The sequence below is a fragment of the Macrotis lagotis genome, chromosome 1 (genome assembly GCF_037893015.1).
Source record: "Macrotis lagotis isolate mMagLag1 chromosome 1, bilby.v1.9.chrom.fasta, whole genome shotgun sequence".
NCBI lineage: Eukaryota > Metazoa > Chordata > Mammalia > Peramelemorphia > Peramelidae > Macrotis > Macrotis lagotis.
Genome location: NC_133658.1, coordinates 58345579 through 58371826, shown reverse-complemented (window position 1 = coordinate 58371826; position 26248 = coordinate 58345579). Strand labels below are relative to the sequence as shown.

The 26248-nt window shown below is 41.5% G+C and overlaps 1 protein-coding gene across 10 annotated transcripts in view; it reads left to right on the top strand.

The window, feature by feature from the left end:
- GSE1 (Gse1 coiled-coil protein) overlaps positions 1–20236 on the top strand; it is a 613039-nt gene extending 592803 nt beyond the window's left edge. For 9 of the 10 annotated variants that reach the window (XM_074201833.1, XM_074201842.1, XM_074201844.1 and 6 more), the window contains 8 exons: positions 2597–3189; positions 5879–5991; positions 7879–8149; positions 9940–10053; positions 11007–11372; positions 14642–14923; positions 16524–16627; positions 19730–20236. In XM_074201833.1, the coding sequence (XP_074057934.1) occupies positions 2597–3189; positions 5879–5991; positions 7879–8149; positions 9940–10053; positions 11007–11372; positions 14642–14923; positions 16524–16627; positions 19730–19864 (1978 nt within the window). In that variant the 3' untranslated portion in view covers positions 19865–20236. The remainder of the gene's footprint in view (positions 1–2596; positions 3190–5878; positions 5992–7878; positions 8150–9939; positions 10054–11006; positions 11373–14641; positions 14924–16523; positions 16628–19729) is intronic. The other variant, XM_074201848.1, reaches the window with a different exon arrangement.
- Positions 20237–26248: the final 6012 nt, after the last annotated feature.

Below are 26248 nucleotides of genomic sequence, written 5' to 3'. Positions count from 1 at the left end.
TAACTCATCTGCTTGTGAAGGAGCCCTTTGGCCTTTGGAGATGGCTCACACTTGAAGGATTGAGATGGCAGCTTAGTGAATAACCATCCTTGTGGAGGAAACCTGTAGGCTCTCTTGGTCTCCACTGAGCTTTTCTCCCCCCCACCCCCCCACCCCCAGCCTTCCTTAAAAGATCCATTAAAGCTTTTCAGTTAGCTACTCATTCTGTTAATGGACATCCATTGATAGGAAATCGCCTGCCTAAGATGCCAAGGCCTCTCCTGCAGGACCAGTGTTTTGAGGGAAGGAGCTCCCTTAACTGGGGGGGGGGCGGGGAGAAAGGGGCACTCCTCCGAAGCCAGCCTTGTGTAGTTCCCTTGGCATCTTGGATTCTGAGTTCAGCAATGATCTGAACTCGATGTTCTGACATGTGGAGGGCTTGTTCTTCGAGCCGGAAAACTGTTAAATGCTTGGCGCTGATGCATGAAATATTTATTCTGCTAACGGGTTTTTATTCCTTGGCCATTTACTTAAGAACAAACAGTTTCACGGTATTGTTCCCTTTTGTACTTGGGTGATCTAGAAGCTGGATTTTCTGTTTGTCTTTTTAACCCCAAGTCAGCCTGGAATTGAGGGAGGCTTTTTATTTGGCTCCAGGGCAGTTCCCCCATCTTCACCAGCCTCTGGGCATCGGCTGCCATGCTGTTTGTACCAGAGCCCACAAGGGAGGGAGGGAGATGAGGATTGCCCCTTTCATTCCCATCTAATGATGCCCTAGATGCAGATTGTCCTCACAACATGGAAATGAAGATACAGGCATACCTCACTTTATATAATAGACTTGTTTCTGGTGGAGGGCAGTGTAATGCCAAAGTCTGGAAATTAAGTCATTTTCAAATGACTTTATTAGGGGAGAGAGCTGGCTGTTTTAAAGAATTCCAATGGTGGATCATTTTGTAAAACTGCAGAATCTTTTATTGATTCAAGAACTTCTTCCCTTCCTGATTTGTCTTTTGTGTACATTGTAATCCTTCTAATCTGAGTTTGTTTAAAACTAAATGAATACAAGCTAGTCTAACCTAGTAACCCTTACTCAAAGAACATGCTATGTAACCAAAGACCTTGGAAAGGACTTTGGAGACAGCCAGGTATAGGAAATAAGTGGCATCTGTAGCCAGAAGACCTTAGCTGGAATGGGTCCTGACTTGGGCACATGATGTCTTTGGGTTTGTTTCTGTATAAAATGGAAATGATGATATTTGCATTACTTGCCTCAGGAGGTTTTTGTTTATAGAATGGGATGAGATAACGTACAGAAGAAAACCATTTCTAAGGAATCTACATCAAAACATCTCCTTGTGGCCATTCTGTGAGGCTATTGCTGTTTTCTCAGCACCCACTGGGTGTCAGCAGAGCTAAAGACCTAGCTCATCCTAGACACCTTGAACCCACTAGATCCTGGGCTTCTGAGTGGCAGTTGAATCATCTCCTCAAACCCTTTCCTCAGACCAACAATTCATAAGTGATATAATCAGCTACCAGCAAGAGGAGACAAAAAGGAACAATTTTTATTTTTGCTTCTATTCTTGAGAATCATAATTCTTCAGGAAAGTCCTCAGATTTATCTCATCCATTCTCATCACTTTAGATGAGGAAACTGAGACCCAGAGAGTTAAGTGATCCCAAGAGGCAGAATTTGAAATCAGACCCTTTGACTCTGGAGCCTGTAGCCTTTTCTTTCCTTTGTGTACTATGTGATCTTTTATAATGAGATGTCACATATCTTGTACAACCCTCAAAGGACTTCACAAACATTTCTCAGAACAAAGGATGTTCTGATGGTTAATAATAATATCGTGACCTCATTCAAATCCAATTCATGTGCTTGTCATGGCATCACCTTCCCTGATATCATGGGTTTCTTTTTGAAAAGGAAGGACAAAAAAATCCCCCACAGAATAATAGATGTTTAATAGTTATTAATCATAATAATAAGATGGTTTTCCATTTTAATTTTGAGAAAGAAGAAGCTCAACAGAGGAGATTGTATGTCCACAGATCAAAAGCATACACATTTACACTCAAAAAGCATCCTAACAGTCCTTTGAAGTACAGGTGTTTTTATCCCCATGTTATAGAAAAGGAAACCAAGGCTCTCCAGGGTGATGTGATTTCTCCAAGCCCAGATCCTTTGACGCCAGATTCTAGGTTCTCTCTCCCTCTGAGAGCCTACTTCATTTCTTGAGAGAGAGTTGGGAAAGAGATCATGTTGAGAAACTGTCTTTGAGGTTTAATGGCATGAGTTCATTCCCTACTGGATGGGGCATTGGGAATCGCCGGTCTCAGCTCCTAATCAGCTGTGTGACCTTAGGGAAGTCTCTCCCTTCCTATGGACTTCTTCTCTCCTGTGTGAAAATAGGTGATCTTAAAAAGTTTCTGTCAACTCTCAAACTCTAGATGTTGCTTCATATTGTCAGGTGTTTGAGGAAACATCCACCTGAACTCCCATGAGCAGTCCAGGGAGGTAGGGTAGGTATGTGGGCAATGGTCTGGGTGTGTTTGATTTCTGCTCACGTTGTGCTTCTATTTCTTACGGGTCACTCTGTTCTTTCCCCAGACCGGGACCAAATCGTCATGAGCCAAGCAGCCGAGACCAGCCTCAGCACTTTGGAGGGCCCCCGCCTCTCATCTCCCCTAAACCTCAGCACCATCCCATGCCAACCTCACTCTGGAATCCAGTAAGCTTGATGGAAAACACCCTGGAACCACGGAGAGGACAAGAAAACCATTCTCTCCACACCCACCCATTTGAGCCCAGCCGACAAGCCATCCCCTTGGTTAAGGTAGAAAGGGTTTTCTGCCCTGAGAAGCTTGAAGAAGGGACTCGGAAGAGGGAAGCCAGCCTGGACAAATACCAGCCACTCAGGGAGCCTGGGCCATTGGAACACAGTGGGTATTCTCACGGGCCCTTCTTGGCTGAACTGGAGAAGTCCACTCAGACCATCCTTAGCCAGCAGAGAGCGGCTCTCCCCCAGCCCGGGCAATTCCCAGACGTGAGCCTGCCCCCAAAGCCCAGCTCTCCATATCGGCCCCAGCTCCCTAGGGGCCCTGACCCCATGTATGTTTACGACGAGTTCTTACAACAGCATCGGAAGCTGGTCAGCAAGTTGGACCTGGAGGAGCGCAGGCGGCGAGAAGCCCAAGAGAAAGGTCAGTTCTCTTTCCCAGGCCCCACCCCCCACCCCCCTTCGTCTCTGTGAGCAGAAAATAGGAACTTTAGTCGGTCCTCCAAGTCAGACTATTCGAAAAGCAGACAATGAGACAAGAGAAAGGAGGATGAGAGGAAACCATCTAGGTTTTTAATAAGCCCCAAGTAGTGAGTTCAGATGACTTCTCTGTAGCTAATTGATACCTCTGAGTAGACAGACCCCTGGAACCTTTCTGGCCCATCCTCTATGCAAATTGTATTGAAGCCGAATCAAAGCCTATCTGTAAATCCTGTTCTCCAGACATGCACAATTAATAAATGATGAACCGAGGCTAATAAGAGGGTTTTAAATATTAATAGTTCTGAATAATAGGAGGATACAGCAACCAAGGGGAGGGCCCTTCAAGCGGTGGGGACCCTGGGCCTCCATGACAAACAGCAGGAGCCCTGCCATGGTGATATCCTTCATTCCAACCCCCACCCCCACCCCACCCCCCGCCGGCAGTCCCTCTCATTCCACATGTTCCCTGCAGCTCCTTCCATAGGGTCGGGGCCATTTTGGCCTCTATCTCTGTTCTCTGCAAAGAGCAGGAAGGAGCCTAGGGCTGGAGCCTCAGGGCCGTTGAGATACGCTCTGGTGGGAGCTGGCCCGAGCTGGCCGGGTGCACCTGCAGAGCTGGTCTGACCAGAAGGAATCAGCCCTAAGCCCTGCTGTCTGGGCCAGGCTGTCCCAGGGAGAAGGCCAGCTCTTTGTTGCAGGGAGCCTGGTGTTCAGTGTTCCCTTAATGAGGAGAGTTGTTGGGCGAGGGAGCTTCTGGGGTGGCAGCGGCCTTAGACTGGGAGTCACTGGACCCGCTTTGAATCTAAGTTGTGAGACTTGTTCACCCCAGAGATCTGGAGCAAGTCAAGTCGCGTCCAGGAGCAATTATTAAGAGCTTAGAATCTGCTAGGAATACAAATCCAAGTCCTACAATCCCTGCCTTCAAGGAGTTTGCACCTAAAAGGTGGCTGTAAGGATTGTGGGGTGGGAGAGACCCTGAAAGCCAGGATGGGGACAGGTAAAGGAAGTCCACAGTAAAGCCTGGAGGAAGGAGAAGTGGCCACCTGCTCCTTCCCCCTTCCAAGGGAGCTTCTGGGAGGAGCCAGCCAGTCAGGTGAACTTCTAGGATAAGGGGATTTCTGGAACTTGGTGGAAGAAATCATGGCATTAACCATTTATAGCTGGGGACCCCAGGTTATCTCGTTGAACTAAGTCTATAGATCTCAAAGAAGGAGACACTGAAGCCAGTGCCTTCATTGTAGGAATGTTTTTTTTTTTAATTTATTTAAGGCAATGGGGTTAAGTGAGTTGCCCAAGGTCACACAGCTAGGCAATTATTAAGGGTCAGAGACTGGATTTGAACTCAGGTCCTCCTGACTTTAGGGCTGGTGCTTTATCCACTGCACCACCCAGCTGTCTCCTTCAGGAACATTTTAATGATCTGAAGGGTCTCTTCCTGCTATAACTCCTGGGGTGCTTTGATAGACTTTCATTTTGTTTCTAAACCACTGAGTTATTCCTTTAGACTCCTCTAAAGAAGTAAAGAAAGGTCTGAGTGTAGAAGAAAGCTGTTTGGATTGGTTGAGGGATACTAGGGAACCAAGGGGAAGAGAGAAATACATTATAAGAGCTTGAAAGGATCTGATGGGTTCTCTCCTTGGCTTTGAATATCAGAGCTCCCTGGATAAACTCTTAACCTTTTTTTCTGCCCTTTACCCCATTGTCAGTCTGGGTACAGCCTGTGGGCCCTTGTGAGTCATAATTTTCAATGCTTAAAATGCATACGATCACAAAGGAAGACAATCGTTGAAATTTAGTTATCAAGTTTTAGTATTTTATAACAAAACACCATGTTCTTGGACTCCAGGATTCCTACTCCACATGGCTAGAAAAATAAAACATACATTATCCCAGCATCAACCAAGATGTCTCAAAGAGACAGTCACAAGGAGTAGGGAAGAGCCAAGGCTCGGGGGGACAAGCTCTGAATTACGCCTCTGCTGCTGAGGTGAATGACCTTGGACGAGTCACTGCTTTTAATTTGGGCTCAGTTCCTTCTCTGTGAAGAGAGGAGTTGAAGAGACACTGTGGTCCCTTCTAGTTTTGACCTTCTGTAATTCCATAATTCAGTAATGTGATTTCCCTGTATAACAGGCATGCTGAATGTGAACTGGGACTTTTGAAATCTTTCCATCTTAACCTAGAGTGCAGAAAAGTAGCTGCCAATAAAGGAGCTGTAGATGAATTAGTGGGTCTAATTATACATTCCTCAAGTTGGAGCCAACTAGAGTTCCTAAACACATACATAGACACAAACATGACTGTTCCTGCTATCCTCACAAGCTCATATGTTGATGATAAGTGGAAAAACAGGCTGGTTTGAAAGCTAGAGAACTTGGATTCAGCAGATTTCCATCTCTTTTATTTCCTACTGGTAGGGCCTCTGGCCAGTCACTTAACCTGTGGGACTCAGTTTACGCACATAAAAAATCAAGGGCTTTGACGAGTTGAATTTCAAGATCCTTTTGCAGCTCCAAATTTTTAACTCTCTTCTGGGCAGGGACCGTACGCACCTCATGCTTTTTAGTTCTAATAAGCTGGTAGGCAGATAGTTGACCCTCAGTAAATCTTCACTCCTTGATTGATTTCAGGCTACTACTATGACCTTGATGACTCTTATGATGAGAGCGATGAAGAAGAAGTCCGGGCTCACCTCCGATGTGTTGCCGAGCAGCCACCCCTCAAGTTGGACACTTCCTCTGAGGTATCTTGACTCCACTGTTCTCATTCCAGAGACCCACATACTGTGTCTGTTCTCTTTGACTGGGTGATGGTATTTTGCTAAGTTTTTCTCTCATTCCTTCTCTTTCTGTAAGCTTGATTGTGCTACTCTGTAGCAGAAATCCATCTATAGATCTGACTGCCAGAAATCCTCGCCACCATTTCAGTGGCAACACAGTGGAGTGAACCCTGGGTTTGAGATCCAAAGACATGGGTAGAATGGGACCTTGGTTCCCTCTTTGGGACTTTGTCTACTTAATGAGGGACTTGGATACGATGAGCTTCTACAATTATTTTCAAGCCTGAATGTGTGAATGTGCAGCTATGGGTCTATGCCCCAGCCTTCTGACCTCTTCCACCATTGTTACTTCATCCTTTATCCAAAAGGACAGTGAGGAAACCCAAGGACATTTCCCACTTTCCAGAAATGTTTTCATGACCTACCAAGGTTGGGAAATATTCATCCTTGTATAATGGAAAAGTCTTAGAATTGAATAATAACAAGGCATCAAATCTCAAATCTGTCACTGGGTCTTTCCTCCCTCTTATCTAACCCCTGGCAAAGTTTTAGCATTCTGAGCTCAACAGAAGAGGGAAACAGGTGAAGGGTTGGCAGTGGGCAGAGCTATGTGGAAGAGGCCCCTCCAAGTTAGGAGTGGTACCCCAGTTAGGTGATTTTGCAAGAGGATGGGGAAATGTGAAATTAGTCAGTTCCTCTTGGTGTGGTACAGAAGATCACAACCATGAAGTGTTGGACCGGCATGGTGGATTTGACTTAGCAAGGCTGAGGAGCAGAGGCTTGCCCATGGATTCTCCCTCTGGCATTGAGCAGAAGCCATCTCTCTCAGGCCTGTGCTCTTGGCTATCTGCAGATTGAGATCTGGGCAAAGCATCCAAATCCCAACCCAGTCCTTGAGTGGATTCTCTGTCAATCTATAAATGAGGTTTACTCCTGTGCAGGAGCAGCCAGTTTTCTCTCCAAGTGGTGACCCTCTGAAGGCCAGCCCAGTCTAATCTAAGAGGTATGCAAGACTCTCTGCTAGGTATTGTCATACAAAGACAAAACTAAACAGTCTCTGCCCTCAGGTAGCTTCTATTCTTGGGAAACAGAGTAAAATCAGGAATGGTTTCCCAAAGGAAGTGGCATGTAAGTTAATTCTAGAATAGAGCCAAGGTGTCTGAGCCCTCCTATATCATACTTTCCCAGCAGGGGAAATGATTCTTCCCCTTTCTGTCACTTGATGTGTAATGGAGTTGGCCTGGGTTTTTCCCATAGGCTATAATCAAATTTTCTTGAGGTAACAATTTTCCCTTCCTCATTCTCTGTCAATTATGGAAGCAGCTATCAATGACATGAGCTTTAAATTATGATTCTCATCTTTACTTGTGCCCATGGACAAGCCATTAAAAAAAACCTGAGCCTCAGTTTACTTATTTGTAAAGATGAGATTGTCAATTGTAGGTCACAGGGCAGTTGTGAAGAAAGGCCTTTGTCAATCTCCAGGCATTATGGAAATAGGAGCAATTCTCATTCCTTCATCCTTTGCCCTGGATAGCCAATTGTTCATTATTCTTACCCCCTCCTTTCTGTCAGTTGTGCTCTCTTGGGGTCTTTCAAGTAATCAATCACCACATTTGTGGTTCTTTGATGCCTTTTGAAGCTAGCTCACTATCCCTAGATCATCTGTGAGATATATAGCAGTAATTAGAGTGCTAGGAGTCAGATGAGGCCAAATGATGGCAGAAGTGGAAAGCCCTTGGTTGGTTTAAAAAAAAAAACTCAATACATATAAACCAAAAAAAAAAAACCCCAAACTAACCTTTTTGCTTTTTAGCTGACTTTGTTTCCCTGTCTGGTTGCCTCATTTAGAAGCTAGAATTCCTGCAACTCTTTGGCCTGACCACCCGCCAGCAGAAGGAGGAGTTACTGACGCAGAAGAGGAGGAAGAGGCGCCGGATGCTGCGGGAGCGGAGTCCATCCCCCCCAGCAATTCAGAATAAGCGACAGACCCCTTCCCCAAGGCTTGCCCTCTCTACTCGATACAGTCCTGATGAGATGAACAACAGCCCCAACTTTGAGGAGAAGAAGAGGTTCCTGACCATCTTCCACCTGACTCACATCAGTGCCGAGAAAAGAAAAGGTATAACACAGAGGCCTTCCCTCTTCAAGGGCTCTCTCAGGTCATGGGGTCTGGTGGTTCATTCTTTCATACAGTGGAATGAGATGACAATGAGACTAGCCAAAACAAATAGTTTCTCTTGAGCCAACCATTGGGGGTATTCCTGACTCAAAGCTTCCAGACAGGTGTCTTTTTATCTTAATCTTTAAAGCTTTCCAGTAAGGTAATTCTGTCCATCTCTCAACTTAGCATCATTCCTAAATCTTGAATCCTTTCCTCTTTTTCTTACTTGGTGGAGGTAGAGGATAACCGATCATCTTGAAAGATGGCAGTTGTCCCAGTCACCCACGTCAGTCCCTAGAGGTAAACTTGTTGGCAGAGTATTCTGCCCTACTTAAGAGAATGAAGGAATGCCTCTTTTACACCAGTCCTTGGGTACCAGACCCATCCATCGTGCTCAGTGGATGCAGTCGAGCTTCCTTCTCTTGCTAGGCTCCATCAGTCTGAACGGTTTTCCTTCTTGATGCATCCTCTTGGTTTGTTTCACTGGCTTTTGTTTTCTGAGGGGCAAGATAAAGAGATAATTATTGGTTGCTGGCAAAGCCTACAGAGACCTAGCCATTACTGTGCAGAAACAGAGCCTTCAAATTTCTGGGATTGTGCCAAGAGAGGGGAATATCATCAGCATGACCCTCCGCTTCTCCCACTGTTACCAGGGAGTCGAGGAAGCCAGGCTCCTCTTTGACCTGAGACATGATGGGTTTTGACACATCAGGTTAGCGGCTAAGGATTGTGTCCAAACAGTCATTACTTGCAAGTACAGCAAAATGGTCCACATCAGATACGTAACATAGGCTACAGGCCAGCCTCGCTTTGTGCTTATTCATTTAAGTTCTATTTTTGCTTCTTTCCAGTGTTCATTTGCTTAGCCTAATAATGTCTCTGAAAGAAATCACAGAAGAACAAAAAAAATCTTCAAAAATCTCTGTGGATCAATCCAGAATTCATTTTCACAACTGTATATTTGGTTCTTTTTTTAATCAGTAGGCAGGATTTCCCTTCTTTCTTTGAAGGAATAACAATTCATCTGTTGAATCGTCAACGCTAGGAAAGACCTCAGGGATCTGCCATTAGAGCCCATCAGTAATAACTTCCATTGCCTTTAATTTTGTCAAGAGAAGGCGAGATCTCTTTTAAATGTTTCGTCCTACCAGCTTCCATGGTTCAGAGAGTCAATCTGGGTCAGTGATGCTTTTAGGTAAGCCCTCAAAGGGCATGTGAGTGAGACTTGTTTTGGGTGGTTATGTAGCAAAATTCTATGACCGCAGACACAAATTGTTCTCTATCAGGGTGAAAGTGCACACTGGAGGGAGAGTTGGACTTCTTTCTTCTCTGGGATTTTTATAATATATTGGGATCACAGTTTTTCCAACAGAAATTCATCTTTAGTATCTTAATGCAGTTCTGTGGACAGACATTAGCACTTGCTAATGTCAGTGCATAAATTTCTTGGAAGGCATCTGATATCAAAGTCCTGGTCACAGAAGCAGAGAAGAGCAAGACAAATAATCAGTCAAGAATTCGATTTTCCTTGCTGTTGCTGCACTAGGCTCTTCTCAGTTAGGGGTTCCTGTGCATTAAACACAAACCTAACACATGATGTTTGGTTTGGTTTTTCTTCTCTTTTTTTTTTCTTTTGGCTTCCTGTTCTTGGAAAGCTGATCATGGCCTATGGCTAAGATGCCCACTTTTCCTCTCTCTCTCCTATATGATGCAACTATCTTGTTAATCCCAGGCTGCTTTTCTCACAGACAAAGAGAAACTTGTTGAAATGCTCCATGCCATGAAACAGAAGACAATGTCGGCAGCAGTGACAGACTCAGTGAAAAATGCTTCGAGGGACAGTCCCATTATCTCCCTGAGCGGTAAGGGGCAGGGCCGGGAAAGGGCAGCCAGAGCTGCCCACAGGATGTATGGATTGGCACCCTGCCCTGGGCCCCTTCTTCACTTCGAGTCCTAATTCCATAAGGATGGAACAGTATTCCACCTATACAAAAGTCCTGTTGTCTTAAAGAGTGGGAAACATGCTTCCCTGCTTCTGTCAGGGATAAAAACACCAAAGGTCAAGAACAGTTGACTGAGTCAGTGTCAAGAGAAATGAGGGGACTCACAGAGTTTTAAGAAGTCAGGATTTTGTGTCCTAGGATGAGGGGTCTACACTTTTAGACCAGACAAAAGGATGCATCTTTTGTTAGTTCAGTTGAGTCGCAGTATTTACCCATCTAAAAATGGTGAGTGTGTAGCATCAGATGCCCCTGAAGCCCTTGTAGTTATTTTCTTCTGTTTAAACTTTTCAGTCAATAAAAGGGCACTGCCCAGCCTAGTCTCTTCTTTGCCTACTCTAGACCTGGTCTCTTCTATGTGGCTTTCTTCTTCTAGTTTAGATCTCTAGGTGTCTCTGGCACTTGGTTTCCAATCTCTTCTCTTTATTTCTTTACTCACCAGTTCTGCCGGTCGGAGCAGGTCGCCTCACCATCTCTCTGCCTTGGTCCTGATGACCCCCTCTTTCTGTCCCTGATGTAGTCATACTCCACCTTCTGGGCCATCCAACCTTCAGATACTCTTCTTAGAATTCTGGCCTAAGGATACCTCCCAAATAGACTTGGGGCACCTAAACAAATATTCACTGTCTTCCTTGAGTTTTTGTCCTCTATGATCCACTTCATTTCCACCTTCAAGCCTTCCCTTGACTAGTTCCCAGGGAAGCTGTTCTCTTTAGAATGTGGAATTGAGCCCCAACCAATATGCTTGGGGCTCCCTGTGGTACATTGCATCCTCTAGGTACTAAATGATTTTTCTAAATTTTTGTTTCTAAAAGAGCCACCGCCCATGCAGCAAGTCCCTGCAGATGCAGATAAACCCATCGGTACTGCAGTCTCCTTATCTGACCCCCCGAAGCCCACAGAGCCTGGAAGACTTGAACCACTCAGACCCCAGGAGCTCCAGAGAGTCGGGGATCCAGCCTCAGAGAAGGCCAGAATGAGTGAGAGCCACGGCGGGAAGAAGAATTTAAGTATGCTCCATTACGTCAGGGGCTCCTTGTCCAAGGACATCCCCATCCCATTGTCTCATAGCGTAAATGGAAAAAACAAGCCCTGGGAGGCCTTCATGGCAGAAGAGTTTGCCCATCAGTTCCATGAATCTGTGCTGCAGTCCACTCAGAAGGCCTTGCAGAAACATAAAGGTAATGGGAGTGGATGCCACTCGGTGAGGAGTGAGCTTGCTCTGCTCTCCCTTTGTGACTATAGCAGCTAGTGTTTACACAGCAATAAGCCACTCTGTTCTAAGTTCTAGAAAACTTTGGCAAACAGTATCACTTGAACCCTTTAATACTTTCATTTGTTGACTCAACTCATCTTTGCCTTGAGGTCCTTAGCTGGCAAATATTATTTCCATTTAGCAAGTGGGAACTTAGAGGCATATAAAAGTTGACTTTCACCATGTTGGCATAGACCTAGACACAGGAGCCAACTCTTAGTCCGGATTTCTGTCTACTAGACGAGGGACATGAGAATCTAATTATTTAATGATCACAGAAGCAGAAAAAAATTATCATCTAGCAGATAGTCTTAGTTATCCCATACTATGAAGAGCCTCAAAATTTTGATGTTAGAATACTTGAAGAGCTGAGAATTGTGTCAACCTTTGATTCTGATTAGTTTTCTTAGTGTGCATTATTTATTATTTTAGTAGTCAGTAATGAGCTTTGGATAGTAAATTTTAAAAAACTTGATTTGAGAAAAAAAATCTTGATAATGTAGTTCCAAAAGTAAACAACAAATTCGAGAAGCAAAAGCCTCTAGTCTCTGGACAAAGATATGAACAGTTAGAAAAGAAACAGCTGGGAAAGCTGACAAACTGTAGGATCATTGGATTAATATAGATCTGAAGTGGGGCAGGAACTTAGAGATCATTTGATCCAACTTCCATTTTTCTGATGAGGAAACTGAGGCTCAGTAATTTAGAGAAATGATGGAGTCTGAATTCAACCTCCCACATTCATTGGTCTTTTCACTGAACTAAGATTTTTTTTTTTTTGAAATAACTGAGTGTTGGGGGATGTGGGACTTGCATCAGGATGCTAAAGAAAGTCATTTTTCTTATGATTTGGTCTCAATTAAATGGTGACAGTTTGCATCTATCCTTTGATCACTACCTTATCTAGCAAGAAAAATGAATTTCCCACTTGAAATACTTAATGTTCCAATCAGTTCCTGATTCACTGTCTATCAACCATACCATTCAAAAGCCTTCCAGTTTAAGTGACATTTACCAGAGCTTGTGATGCTGGGCTGTTGCCTTCACAAACTTGTATGTTATAAAGGGTCATTGAAAGAAGGACTCTATTATGTGTATACTATGTGTATCCTTCACTCCTAGAGATTTTCTTATCTGCAAAAGTGAGAATGGACTAGATACTCCTTTGACCTTTCTTTTGGTTCCAGAGTTCTTTACATCTCTCATCCTTTCCCCCATCCAACCTGCCCAAAATACAGACTCCCCACTAAGAATACCATAGGATACCTGTCTTTTTTACTTTCTAATTTTGTTCCCTCTTTCCCTGGGGGCCAGGGCTTCCTATTCATACAAGGTAACAGCTAATCTGATCATTCACTTTGCCTAATAAGTTAGTAGAAGAGTCTCTGAGAGCTCCCTGGTTCCTAATCTACATAGCAACAAGGGACTTCTACATATCATACATATAGTTTGGTGAACCTCTTGTGTTCTATTGCCTTGTCCATAAACAGAGGCAGCTGGATTTGGAAACCAGAGAAACCAGAGTTTGAATTCCATCCCTTCTATTCATAAGATGTAAAGAGAATTTTTAATAGTGGATGAACTAGTACAGATAGGTATAAAACCTCTAGCATCAATTTTTAAAAAATTAATGTATTTAAAAAATGAAGTTTGCATATTGCAAATACAAAAATTTATATTGTAAAATTATCCCCAAGGCCCTTCTCCTTTAAAAGGTTACGAACCATTGGTTTAACTGGAAAGGAGAGGAAAGTTCTCAACTCCCCATCCTGATCTATGTCATGGACATAAGAACCTTTAAGCCACAATAAATTTTTCTCACTTCTGCATATCTTTTCTCACATTATTCTGTGATAACTAAACATGGATTTTCTACCTCATTAGTATGTCAAATCATTTCCAATACTATGACTTTTTTGATTAGTTGTGCATCCCCAAAAACTCTGGATTTTTTTTTTCCTTTTTCTGATATAGTCTAGAGTGTATTTTTCAGGGCTGAGAAAATCTGCATAGTCAATGGAAAGCAACCTATAAGTTTCTGACCTTTTTTCTTAGAGACCATTCAGTAGGAAAACTGGTAGAACTGAATAACTCAAACTGCAGGTTTAATTTGTGAACCCTTGGCAGAACTGTCTTATAAAATGTCAGCCTTCAATCTTGGTTCCCAGAGATCATTCAGTAGGAAGACTGGTAGACCTGAATAGCTCGAACTCAAGGCTCAATATGTGAACCTTTGGCAAAGCTGTGGCAAAGCTGTCTTATAAAATTTAAATAAGCAAAAAGATAATAAATTTTTGAAAGTCAGGCTTCAGGGGCAGCTAGGTGGTGCAGTGGATAGAGCATTGGCCCTGGAGTCAGGAAGACCCGAGTTCAAATTCTCATCAGACACTTAATATACCTAGCTGTGTGATCTTGGGCAAATCATTTAACCCCATTGCCTTGCCAATAAAAACAAAACAAAACAAAAAGTCAGGCTTCAACCTTTTTTTTCCCAGAGACCATTCAGTTGTAGGAAGACTGGTAGAGCAGAACAGCTCAAACTCAAGGCTCAATATGTGAACTTTTGGCAGAATTGTCTTATAAAATGTCAGCCGCAAGCCTCCAAATTTAGGAACTTAGTTCTTAGAGCAGGAAACAAGTTCTCTTAACTGGATATCTCATGATTCCTGATGAATCTAAAATAGCGTTCAGTTTTGGACTTGGGAGAAGGCAGATGAACATGCCCTTCTCCAGGTCAATCATCGTCTCATAAGGATAACCACCACTAATGAACCCTTGATCCTAGAAGCTTTATAGAGTGCTTTACGTTTGTTGTCTCATTTGAGCCTCTCTGGGGTGGGGTACACTACTGTAAATAGTGAATACAATAGACATTATCCCTCAGTTCTAAAGAGCTTCAGTGACTGAGGAGTGGTCATCCAGGGTTGAACTCGGCCTCTGAGGACTTTCCCAAGTCCAATGTGCTTCTTATTCCTATACGACAGACCCCCTGTCCAAAGGATGTGTCCTTTCAGTGGGTGGGCTGCATCTCTGCCGACTTCCCCTTCAGTCCCCCTCCTCCCCACCTCACCAAGGTTGATGGTGTTTGGGACGGCTATAATCTCTCTAAGCTGGTTGTCCCCAGCCTCACGAGCCGAGCAGAGAACCATTGTAATCGGCAGGCGCTCACGCACGTGGCTTGTCTCTTTGTTCCAGGAAGTGCAACCTTGCTCTCCGCTGAGCAGAATCATAAAGTTGACACCTCCATCCACTATAACATTCCTGAGTTACAGTCCTCCAGCCGGGTATCGATGCCTCAACACAATGGGCAGCAGGAGCCCTCATCTCTGAGGAAAGGCCCCATTTCCCAGGAGCTGGACAGAGACTCAGAGGAGGAAGACAAAGATGATGATGAAGAAGAAGAGGAGGAAGAAGCCCCCAGACCCAAGTGGCAAGGGATTGAGGCAATTTTTGAAGCTTACCAGGAACATATAGAAGGTCAGTGTATAGACTAACTTGAAATTTAGCAAACCATTTGCGGATTCCATTGGATATTTGGGAACACTAATAAATGATAATATTGGTGGTAATTAAACCCAATAATTATATAATGCTTTATAGCTATAAAATTTTATATATATGTGTGTGTGTGTGTGTGTGTGTGTGTGTGTGTGTGTGTGATAAAATATAATGGCAATGACCCAGGGAGGTCAGGTAATGAAAACCTTTTATAGATTGGGATGCCAAAGCCCAGAGACAGTAATATAACTTGCCTATTATCAACTAACATAGTGGGTGCAGCTGAGATTGAAGTTTCTTTGACTTCTCATTTCTCTTAAACTATCCTATACTGCTTCTCATTGGATGAATTTCTAATGACAAAACTAGACTCAAATGCCAGGAGGCCTCTACATTGCCATCATCTTTTATTTCTAGGGAGCAGCAAGTAATTTGTAGCTGATTTCTGTCCAAAAATTTTTCCTTGGGTTTATTCACAAGTAGTTAATGTCAGACCCTATACCAGAGAGGGACTAATGGAAGAACCCCAAATAAAGGTGAATCCTGCTAACAGTTGAACTTTAACAAGCCAAACAACCTGCAGAGAAGCCTTCTAAATATAGTCCCAATCATATAACCTAATTTAACTTCAACCCCCAATAGAACATTTCTTTTCAGTGTTCTGATGAACATGTACCTAGACTTAGATGAACTCAAACATGCCTTCTAACCAGAAAATCTTGTGGCATTCACCCTCTTCCTGCCAAATAGATCATATGAAATAAACCTGGTATTAATCTACTCCTAAGTCGAAGGAGAGTATAGCCCAGTCTGGCTTATCAGACCATGAACTGAAAAACCAGAAAGCACTCAGACCATCTACCTAAGCCCACTCCCACTTTACCCTCTTCTTTTACAAAGGAAGAAACTGAGGGTGACACGTCACACAGTTATTATCTAATAATAGAGTCAGGATTAGAACCCAGGGCTTCTGATTTCCAAACTTTTTCCCCTTATGACTACAACTTTTCATTCTGAATCAGGCCTATACAGTCTGGTATAGATGGAGTTTGTCATCTGTTATTTAAGGACATCATGATTGGTGGGGCTGTATAACCCACTCTTTCTTCCTAAATGATTATCAACAAACCAATCAGACCAGAAAGGACAATTTCCCCCCCCCCCAATATAGGATGGCTATTTATTTCCTCCATATAATATAAATGTTTAAGAAACAAAAGACTCTAAAGTGCCCATTGATAAGACTAAAGCATGATTCAGTAACCCATCCTCTTCCAAAGAGGTTGATAACTTAAAACAGGGAGCCCTTGCTGGGACTCTTGAATAAGTATTTTGCCTTCATTCTTCATTGTCCAAATGATTCCTTCCAGGTCTGTGTCTTCTGGCCATCCAGACCTTGAACCTGGACCTTTAGAAACTTCTTTTTTGAAATTTCTCTTTCTATTAAAGTTGAGCTCCTTGCCTTCTTTCTTGCAAGACTGGGATTTGGACATGTAGAACCTGAAAATAAGTTCCTTATTCTATAACCTTGCTTTTGGTCACTTGATGGCAATAGTGAAAGTCTTTTGTCTTATTGTAGATCAAAACCTGGAACGGCAGGTGTTGCAGACCCAGTGCAGACGACTGGAAGCCCAGCACTATAGCCTCAGTCTGACAGCTGAGCAGCTCTCACACAGCATGGCGGTGAGTGCCCAGGTCATGGGTCCAGTAGGTTCTCCTGGCTCTACATTGCCACCATCTTTTATTTGTAGGGTGCAATAAGTAATCATTGATTTATCAGTCACCGGAATCTTTTAAAGGATCATAGGAGATAGAACCAGAGGAGTCTTAAAGTCAGTCAGTCATCAGGCATTTCAGTTATCAAAGTGAGACAACTCCTATTCTCAAGGGACTTGGGTTATGCTAAGAGGGAGTATGCACCATTGTCACAGAAATAAACACAGGATTTTTATAAATACGTACTTGGTGCTCGAGATAGGATAACAATTGAGACAACAAGGGAAAGACATGATTCAATCCAAGCCCCTTATTTTGGAGATAACTAGGATTTGACAGGGAAAGTTGACTATCTGATGTCACACAAGTATTTCAGAAATTTGAACTCATCTCTTTGGACTACAAATGTGGTGCTTTTCCTTCTGAATCTTGTTGTCCCTCTCATTTGGTTCTCACAAAGAAAGACCCTCTTGTGAGGTAATGCAGATGTTCACGTCCCTAACTGTAAAGGGTGCAATAAGATGTCTTTCTTTTGTTTGGGTTCTTTAAGAGCAGGAAGAACATAAGAAAATTCAATTGCTGTGGATTCCTACAGGGCTGTCCTTACAAACTGATTGCATTTGAATGTGCATATACTTTCACTCAAAATACTTTATTTTCAGATCATATTAATAATCAATAATTCAGCAATCATAACCTCTGCCTCCTAGGTGAACAGTTCTGAGAACATATCAATGACAATGAAGCATGTCCTGCCTTCAGAAATCTTGCATTCTATTGGGGCTTTATAGCATGCACACAAAAAAGTGTTGCTACAGAATAATCTCAGGAGGCAAAGAGCCAGAGGGAGTCCCCTCTCCACCAAAAAAAAAAAAAAAAATTAATGGAAACTAGATCCTTGTGACAAATATGTTTCAAGAAAAACAAATTCTTGTACTGGTTATGTCCCAAAATGTGTCTCCTTCTGCATGACTTTAGGATAAATAAATGTTTTATTGTTATCTGGGATCATGGTTGGTCCCTCCATTGATAGACTTAAGTCTTTTAAAGTTGTTGCTCTTTGCAGTGATGCATAAATTGTTCTCCCAGTTTTGATAACTTCATTCTGCCTTCTGTTCATACAAGTCTGTCCTTCATCATATCTTTATGTCAACAATATTCCACATACCATAATTTGTTCAGCCCATTTATCAATTACTTCACCTCCCCCTTGTTTCGAGTTTTTTACTCTAACAAATAGAGCAGTTATAAATATTTTTGTGCACATGAGTCTTTTTCCTTTCTTTATCTCTCTTAAATATAAGCCTGGTAAATATTCCTGTGTCAAAACCTGCACTAAAGTTTAGTAACCAGAGTAATGGTTCTGAATTGATTTCTAAAATGGCTGAACCAATTCATAGCTCCACTAAGAGTTACATTGATGTACTAATTTTATTGCAACCCCTCTGACATTTGTCATTTTCCTTTCATGTTAATGTTTATCTATGTGTATAATTAATATTTATTTATTACCAAAGTAATATACTCCTGAATTGAGGAACAGAGACAGGACCAGATCATTTGGTCCCTTTTAATTCTAAATCCTGGGGTACAGGGGTTTTGTTGGAAGGAAAGACTACCCTCCCCTCCTTTAACATTACTTATTAGCAATTTGAAAAAAAATGAGAAATTAAAATTATCTTCATGATCTTCATTTTACTTTCTCCCTTGACCCATAGATTGCACTATTATACTAGACTTGATATTTGTAATGAAGTCAAAGAAAGAAAGGTCCCATATGTAGGAAGACAATCATTACAGAACTTTTTTGTAGTACTCTGTCAGTAGGGAGCGGCTAAAACATACTGTGGTATGTGAATGCAATGAAATATTAAGCACCATAAGAAATAAATTCAAAGGAAATAGGAGAAAGCACCCTTTATGATTAGGGACATGAACATTTGCATTACCTCACAAGAGGGTCTTTGTGAGAACCAAATAAGAGGGACACCAAGATGCAGAAGGAAAAGAAAGCATGAACTGATGCAGAGATTAGTAGTGTAACACTGACTATCACCATAATTAGGAAAAATAATAAAATGAAATTAAACCTTGAAAAAAAGAACCTTTTTTCCATTTTGCCTGACCTATATAATGTTTGAGTCATTCCTTAGCTGGGTGAAACAAAAGAAATGGAGGTTATGACCCTTGCCCTCAAGACTCTTAATGTCTCAGAAAAAGGAAGTAGATATATGAAATAGCCTATGAATTATTTATATGTATATATTTTATTTATTCATTTTTCCAGCTACATGCAATAGTAGCTTTCAACAATCAGTTTTTGGGCAAGGTTTTGCATTACATTTTTCTCCCTCCTTCTCTTCCTCTTTCTTCTGACAGAAAGCAATCTAATATAGCTCTACCTGCTAAACGTAGATCCATGTTGATCATGTGAAAGAAGAATCAAATCCATGTTTAAAAAAATTAGAGAGAAAAAAACAACACAATACCATAAGACAACTTTTAAAAATTGAAGATAGTAAGCTTTGGTCTCCATTTAAATTCCACAGATCCTTCTCTAGATATGGATGGTATTTTCCATCACATCTTTTAAAATTGGCTTTGATTATTGTACTGCTGAAATGAGCAAACCCATCATGGTTGATCCTCACCCATGTTGTTGTTGGTGTGTATGTTCTTCTGGTTCTGCTCATTCAGCATCAGTCATACAAATTCATAATTTATTAAAATCTAGACAGATATAAGGTGGTTTCTATTCATTCATCTATCATACAAATATGTATTACTCAATGACATTAGGACAAATAAATGATACAGTGTTGAGATTGAAAGACTTCAATGATAGAAGGGGCACAGTAAAGGAAGAGTGGGTATTTTGACTCTTAAGTGGCGACGGTGGTCAGGAAGGTTATAATGAGGATTTTGTTCTTTTGATTGTTTTTATATTTGGACAAATAAGAGTTTTTGTTATCTTCCTCTGCGGACATGTGCTTTGGATATTGAATTGGAGTGATATTGAGATCTCAAAGAAGTTGTCCTGACAGTAGATTCCTTTTCTGTCTCCTGCAGGAACTAAGGAGCCAGAAACAGAAGATTGTTTCAGAGAGGGAGCGCCTTCAGGCAGAACTGGATCACTTACGGAAGTGCCTTGCGTTGCCTGCAATGCAGTGGTCTAGGGGCTACTTCAAGGGATATCCCAGGTGACCTTCCCTTGCACTAGGCCGAACATAGAGTATAGAAATATTATCTATTTTATTACCTTGAATATTTAATATTTTTCACTGGGAGGTTTGAAGCTTAAAAAAAAAAGAAAAAAAGAAAAAGAAATTGAGAATGTGCCATGCATGGAGCAAAGGATTCTGGGATCCAGGAAAAAACTTAATCTTGACTTCAATGCAATCGAATCACCTTTGTAATTCTGCAAGCAACCTGCTTAGGAAGCCCGTAGCTTTTGTGTTCTTTTCGAGTTGGTTTTGTTTTCCCCACCCCACCCCACATCCCCTCCTTTATTGTTTTGGCTTTTATATATACATACATATATATATATATATAATATACATATATATATACGATGAAGATGAAGGCTCCATTACCAACACTAAACCCATACAGTGTCCCAGGAGTGCCCCTCTGCACTTGGCTGGCTCACACCAGTCCTGTATTCCTTCTGTTGCCATATTAGTCCTAAAGAACTGAATCTCTGCTTGGCCATGCCCGGCCAGCTGCCATCTTCCCCTCGAGTGTGTGGCTTTCTTCGGTTGGAGAGGAGATCGGGTGCATTGTAAGTGACAGGATTGTTCATTTTAATTCCTCGAGTAATTATCTTCAGAGCATCATGTCCTGGGAACAGACCAAGCCGCAGTTCTTGAGACTTTCCCTGAGGCTTTCCCACTGGAAATGCACTTATCTAAAAATAAAATGAATAAACAAATGGAAGGTACCTTTTTATTATGGGGCGGGGAGGGGGGGGGTAAATTGTACAGAACTATACACATTCACACACAGATACACACACAGGCCCACAGCGTGTTGCTGCAGTGGGTTATGTTTTCATACAAATACAAATTTTGAGAGAAAAAAAGTCAAAAAGGTGCTTCGGCCTTGTACTGTGTATATATATTAAAAAAAAAACAAAAGTTTTGTATGTTTTTATTACTTTAATTATTGTTATAAAAAGCCTGCCATTTTTAATATGTGGTTTGGGGGGTTGGTTTGGGGGTTGGTTTCCTGTTTGGGGTTTTTTGTTTTTGTTTTTTGTTTTTTGTTCCTGTTTTTGTTTTGTTTGTTTTGGGGGGGGTGTTTTTTGTTTTGGCAAAAAAAAAAAATCTTGCTTTTAGTGTTTGTACCGCTGCTGGTCAGAACATTAAAATATTGAAGCATTTTAAAGAATTTTTTAAGAGGCAAAGTAAAAGCTTTTCACTGGCGCATATGCAGTCAATTCATTTTCAACTTGTGTTGTACCAGAAAATTCTTTCAAAAGCCATTTATCACTTCTATCCTCCCTCCTTCCCTTCCTCTGTTCTTTCTGTTGTTGTTGTTCTTGTTTGTTTTTTCCAGCACTTGGAAAGTAAATTGCAAATATGACCAGCTGCTATTGAATGAGGAGGGGATAGTCTGTGTTGGGAACAAGATAAAATGACTTGTGCGTGTGTTGTGTGAGCGTGTGTGCGATGTATGTGTGGTGTATGGGTGAGTATGTGTGAATGTGTGTATTTTCTTTTCAGAGACCTTTTCAGGAAGTAAATGTTCTGTGATCTAAATCTATGATGTCTTACAGCAATCTGAGCAGGTGCAAAGTAGAAAACTTTAGCGGCTTCACTTAGATGCAAAATTTTAAGAGCTTTTAAAGATCCTAAACGTAGAGGTAACATGATGTCTGAACTGAACTCCTCTTCCTCTTTAATATATATATGGCAAATGCATGAGGGGCTAGAAACTGGAAAGAAGACGTGTAACTGTACGGGAGAGGATATTCTTCCATCTTGCCTTAGCCTTGCTCTATCTCTACATTGTTTGGCTAGTTTCACTATGGATGGGGGGGAAATTGTGTCAGAAAGAGCAAAGAATTGTTTGGGGGTAGAGAGCAGGAGATGAAATGACCTGTTGACTTGTGATGTTTAAACTTTCCCAGTTTGCTAGTGATCAGTTGAGTGGCATGGAATGCTGCTCCCCAGTTGGTAAAGGGTGTCCCCATCTTTTCTCAGTACAGATAGGGCTTTTTTAGCAGATGCCATTAACATGGCTTTATTTGTTCCTCCAGTTTGTTTTGTGTATTTGCCAGGAATCTTCCAGTTATTTGTAAACTCAGACAAAAAAGGGCCGCCAGTATTATCAGCAGTCAACAATCGCCTTCCTTTCCAGATTACTTGAAGAGAGATGAAAGGCTGTCCTTGTATACCTCCTCCCCTCAAAAGACATTGTGAAATTTGCCATGTATTCTGTAGGTGGAGCTTGGGGGGTAAAGGAGCTAATTTGCCAAAGATGAGGGCAAAAGTATCAATGCACTTCCACAACAAAATCTGCTTGCTCTAGCTAGTCTGGAATTTGAGGGAGGGGTACTTTCTGCTGCTGGCCCTGCTCCAGAGTCCTTTTTCCACAGTTCTAGGAAAAACTTGGCATTTTTTGGTTGTTAACTTCTGGCCTAGGCATAGCCTTGACTGAAGGAAATTGGGCAAAGAAGGGTTTACCAGCTTAAAGGCCTATGACATCATGGAAAAGGACAGCACAGGACTTGGAGGAATTGGGCTAGCCTAGAACATATTTTTTCATCTTTCTGGTCACCAGCTCCCAACTTTTTAGGAGTATTTTGTTAGTTATTGCTTTGAAATGGACCTATCATTACCTAGCCATCCTAGCATAACAGCAAGCAAGAGATAGGGTGGCCCCAAAGGTGCCAGTGGATTGAAAGATGCCATGGGGGTGAGATTACACTACTGTTACAAGAGCTTTGTCACACTTTCCAGTCCGTTTGGCATTTGAGATGCAGCTTGACCTCTGAGCTTTTGGTGCCCATTTCCTTAAGTAGATCTCTGAATACTCTTCCTCAAGAACAAAATAGAAACTCAGAACAGAAATACCATTAAGAAATAAAAACTTATTACTAAAATGTATAAATATCCTGATGGATTCCCTCCCCCTTTTCATGTTTAAAACAACACTGACACAGAAATAATTCACAATTATTTTCATACACTTCTATTCTGAAAAATGTGATAATATGGTAGTTTTTAGTCTTTTTAATTTGGCTCTGAGAAAAACTGACAAATAATGAAATCTGAGAAACTTTAATTTACCAGATTTGGTTGAATTACAAAAATTGGTTGAAAAAGCAAAAAAAAAGCCTTTTACAATAAAAAGTTAAAAGTTCAGCAAATATGATTGGCTCTAGATTTGATCATAGTCCCTTTGTTTCACTACTTTTAGAAAGATTGATCTTTAGCTACCGGAAATGGTACATCATTTTTGCAGAAATAAGATTGCAACCCAGACTCCTTAAGGGTACAATGAAGAAAACAACCAAATTGTTAAGGTCCAGCAGCTAGAGATATTTGCACTTCACCCCCAAATCAAAACAAAGCAAAAATGCACCTGAGGCTTCTTCATTCCTTGGACTTACAACCCGATGATATGATTTTCCTATTGCAAACAAACATTCTGGAAGCAACACACGGCTGGCACTGTTATTGAAGTAAGATACTTAAGGTAGTTCAGTTTCAGAAGGAACAGCTGATGTCTCTGTTATCTCAGAAAAAACGAGAGTAACTGAGATGTCACATTTAGTCACCTGTCTATTCGAAGAGGTGCTCTTGAATCAAGGGTTTCAAATGGAGAAATCACTAAGTTGCCATTGCCCTTTTAAAGAAATAAATTTCATTAATCTAAAAACACACGAAGCTGTGATTCAAATTCATATATGAATGGCATTTTAAAATTACACTGTAAATTCAGTCACTGCCCCATAACCGCCATATTGTGAAAAACTGGATTTCAAAGAGGACCTGTTTAAAGGGGGGGAAAATCTTGTTAAAAATGCATCCACTCCAAGTTATCTCTAAGTTGCAGAAAGAGATTTCAAGGAGCTGCCACTAGATGGAGATGGTCAACACGCGCCAATTCTAGTTCTCTAACTGTATATTAGCCACTTGCAGCAATTCCTATACTCTTTAAAGTAACAAACGCTGTTGATTCCTTTTTTCTTAATCCTTCCGTAGCCTATCCCCAACTTTATGACCCTGTGCTTTACTCTAAGAATTCTTCATTCTGCCTTGACCTAAAGCCCATGCTGATTGGTTGTGATTTGTACGTACCCCTGTGCATAATTATTAGAGCAGAGAATCAGTACATGGGAGGAGGAAGGGCACCTCAGTCACCAGGGGGGCAGTTTAGATGCTGTGAAATTAAACCTGTTCTAAGTGTACTTGTTTGAATTAATTGTATTGTAATATATTATTTGTTGAATGTAGTAATTAGGTATTTATGAATATATTGCTGTAATTTCTGACAACATCCAAAAAATAAAATCTTGCTAAATCAATGTTGAGGATTATTTTCTGATTAAAGCGTTATGAAGGATCAGCTGGGGATTTCACAACCTTTGAAGAGTTCCATGATGTTTTAGACTTGATTGCCTAGTTGAGGATTTTTTTGGGGGGAAAAAAGACTAGAAATGGAAACCAGAATTTCCAGTTCTCAAATATGGTCCCTTCTACCCAAAAAGCTAGAACATGGGATGCATTCATAAAAGATGGGAGAGTGAGGACTTCTCTTGCTCCTGAACTAAACCAAAAGGTGTTGTGTGAGATGATACACAATAAACATGCTGCCAAATCTTACATTTATGTATTTTATGCCCTATACAATGTATTGCACCTAGTTCAATAAATCTTAGTTAACGAATTTTAGCTCAAGGTCAAAGAGACAGCTAAAATTAGACGTGAAATCATGGTTTAGAGCAGGCATGTCCAAAATGCAGCCCACAAGGGTGATTTTGTGTAATCTGCCTGTGGGTTTACTAAATCTTTAGTAAATGAAGCCCAGCTACCACAGGGCTCACTAAAATGGCAAATCAAAATTTATAGTCTATTTCAATAAAAACTTTTGTCTTTCTTATTTAGGATTTTGCAAGGCAAATGGGGCTAAGTGGCTTGCCCAAGGCCACACAGTTAGGTAATTATTAAGTATCTGAGGCTGAATTTGAGCTCGGGTACTGCTGACTCTAGGACTGGTGCTCTATCTACTGCGCCACATAGCCACCCCAATAAAGTAAGGTTGGACAGCCCTGGCTTTGAGCAAAGAAAAGGTAGATAAAATTGACTTAGAGTATGATTGGTATATTGTGTACATGTAAGATTTGATCTTCAATTCTTAAAATATAAATGTTACATTCCCAATTTCAGAGTCGTTTGCCTAGCAGATGAAGGTACAGGAATATTCTCGTCTAGCCATCTTCTGCACTTAAGTCACTGACCACTGGATGGCAGTGTAGAGTTCTTTCAGAAGCCTATACCCTCACCGAAAGTCAGTATTTTCAAAGCTGCTAAATTCCTGAGTCAAATAAATACTCATGATAGTTTATTCAGGAATTGGCAGTCTCACCTCAAGATTCATGAATAATGTTGCTTCTGACCACATTCTTGGGAAGTGACCATGGAGCACTTTCTCTAGGTGGGGGAGCAGCATACCAATTTTTCTTCCTGATCCCAAATTACTTTTGAATAACATTCATCAGACTGGTGGGTAAGTGGAGACAAGACTTACCAAATTCCTTTAAAAAATCCAACAGGATGACTTTAAAGTGTTACAAAACCAGGCAGGCAGCTTAAAGAGGGATGGTGGCCCACACCCTACCTACATCTGGTCCCAGCTGGATTGAGTTGGCTAACAAGGAAACCTTTGGAGTAATAGGAGTTAGAGCTAGTATTTATTAAGTACTAGCTGTGTACCATAGCTGTCGCCTACGGGTAAGTATCCTGTGCTGGGCTCAAAGAATTCAACAGGCAAAATGGACACTTCTGATCCTTGAACTTCCTTTCATTCTAGCTATTCCATTCTTTCCTGAGATTGCAGAACCACATCTGCATTTTTAATTTTGTTTGTTTTTGCAAGGCAGTGGGGTTAAGTGACTTGGCCAAGGCCACACAAGGAATTACTGTCTGAGGCCAGATTTGAACTCAGGTTCTCCTGACTCCAGGGCTGGTGCTCTAGCCACTGCCCCACATCTGCATTTTTATGCTCATGATTTTGAAAGATAACTTTTGGATAGAATTCATGTCACTTATTTGAAACCAGAACATTCTTTAAAATAATAACACATCCAGTACTCCAAGATTTATAAGATGCTTTAAAAAATATCTTTGATCCTCACAACCACCTAGTGACGTGCTCCCCCAACTGACCAAAGGGGAGGTTGGCTGTGCTGCTTGGCTACCTGCATAGAGAGCCATCCTCTCAATTCCCCATCAGAAGTGGACAGACCCACACAGTACAATTTTCTGTGGGGCTTGTTAGGGCTTTGACTTTTTTACTAGGTGAAAAAAAATGGTTCCTTGAGTTAATGGTCTTACCAGCTGATCAGCAGAAGCAAAGGAA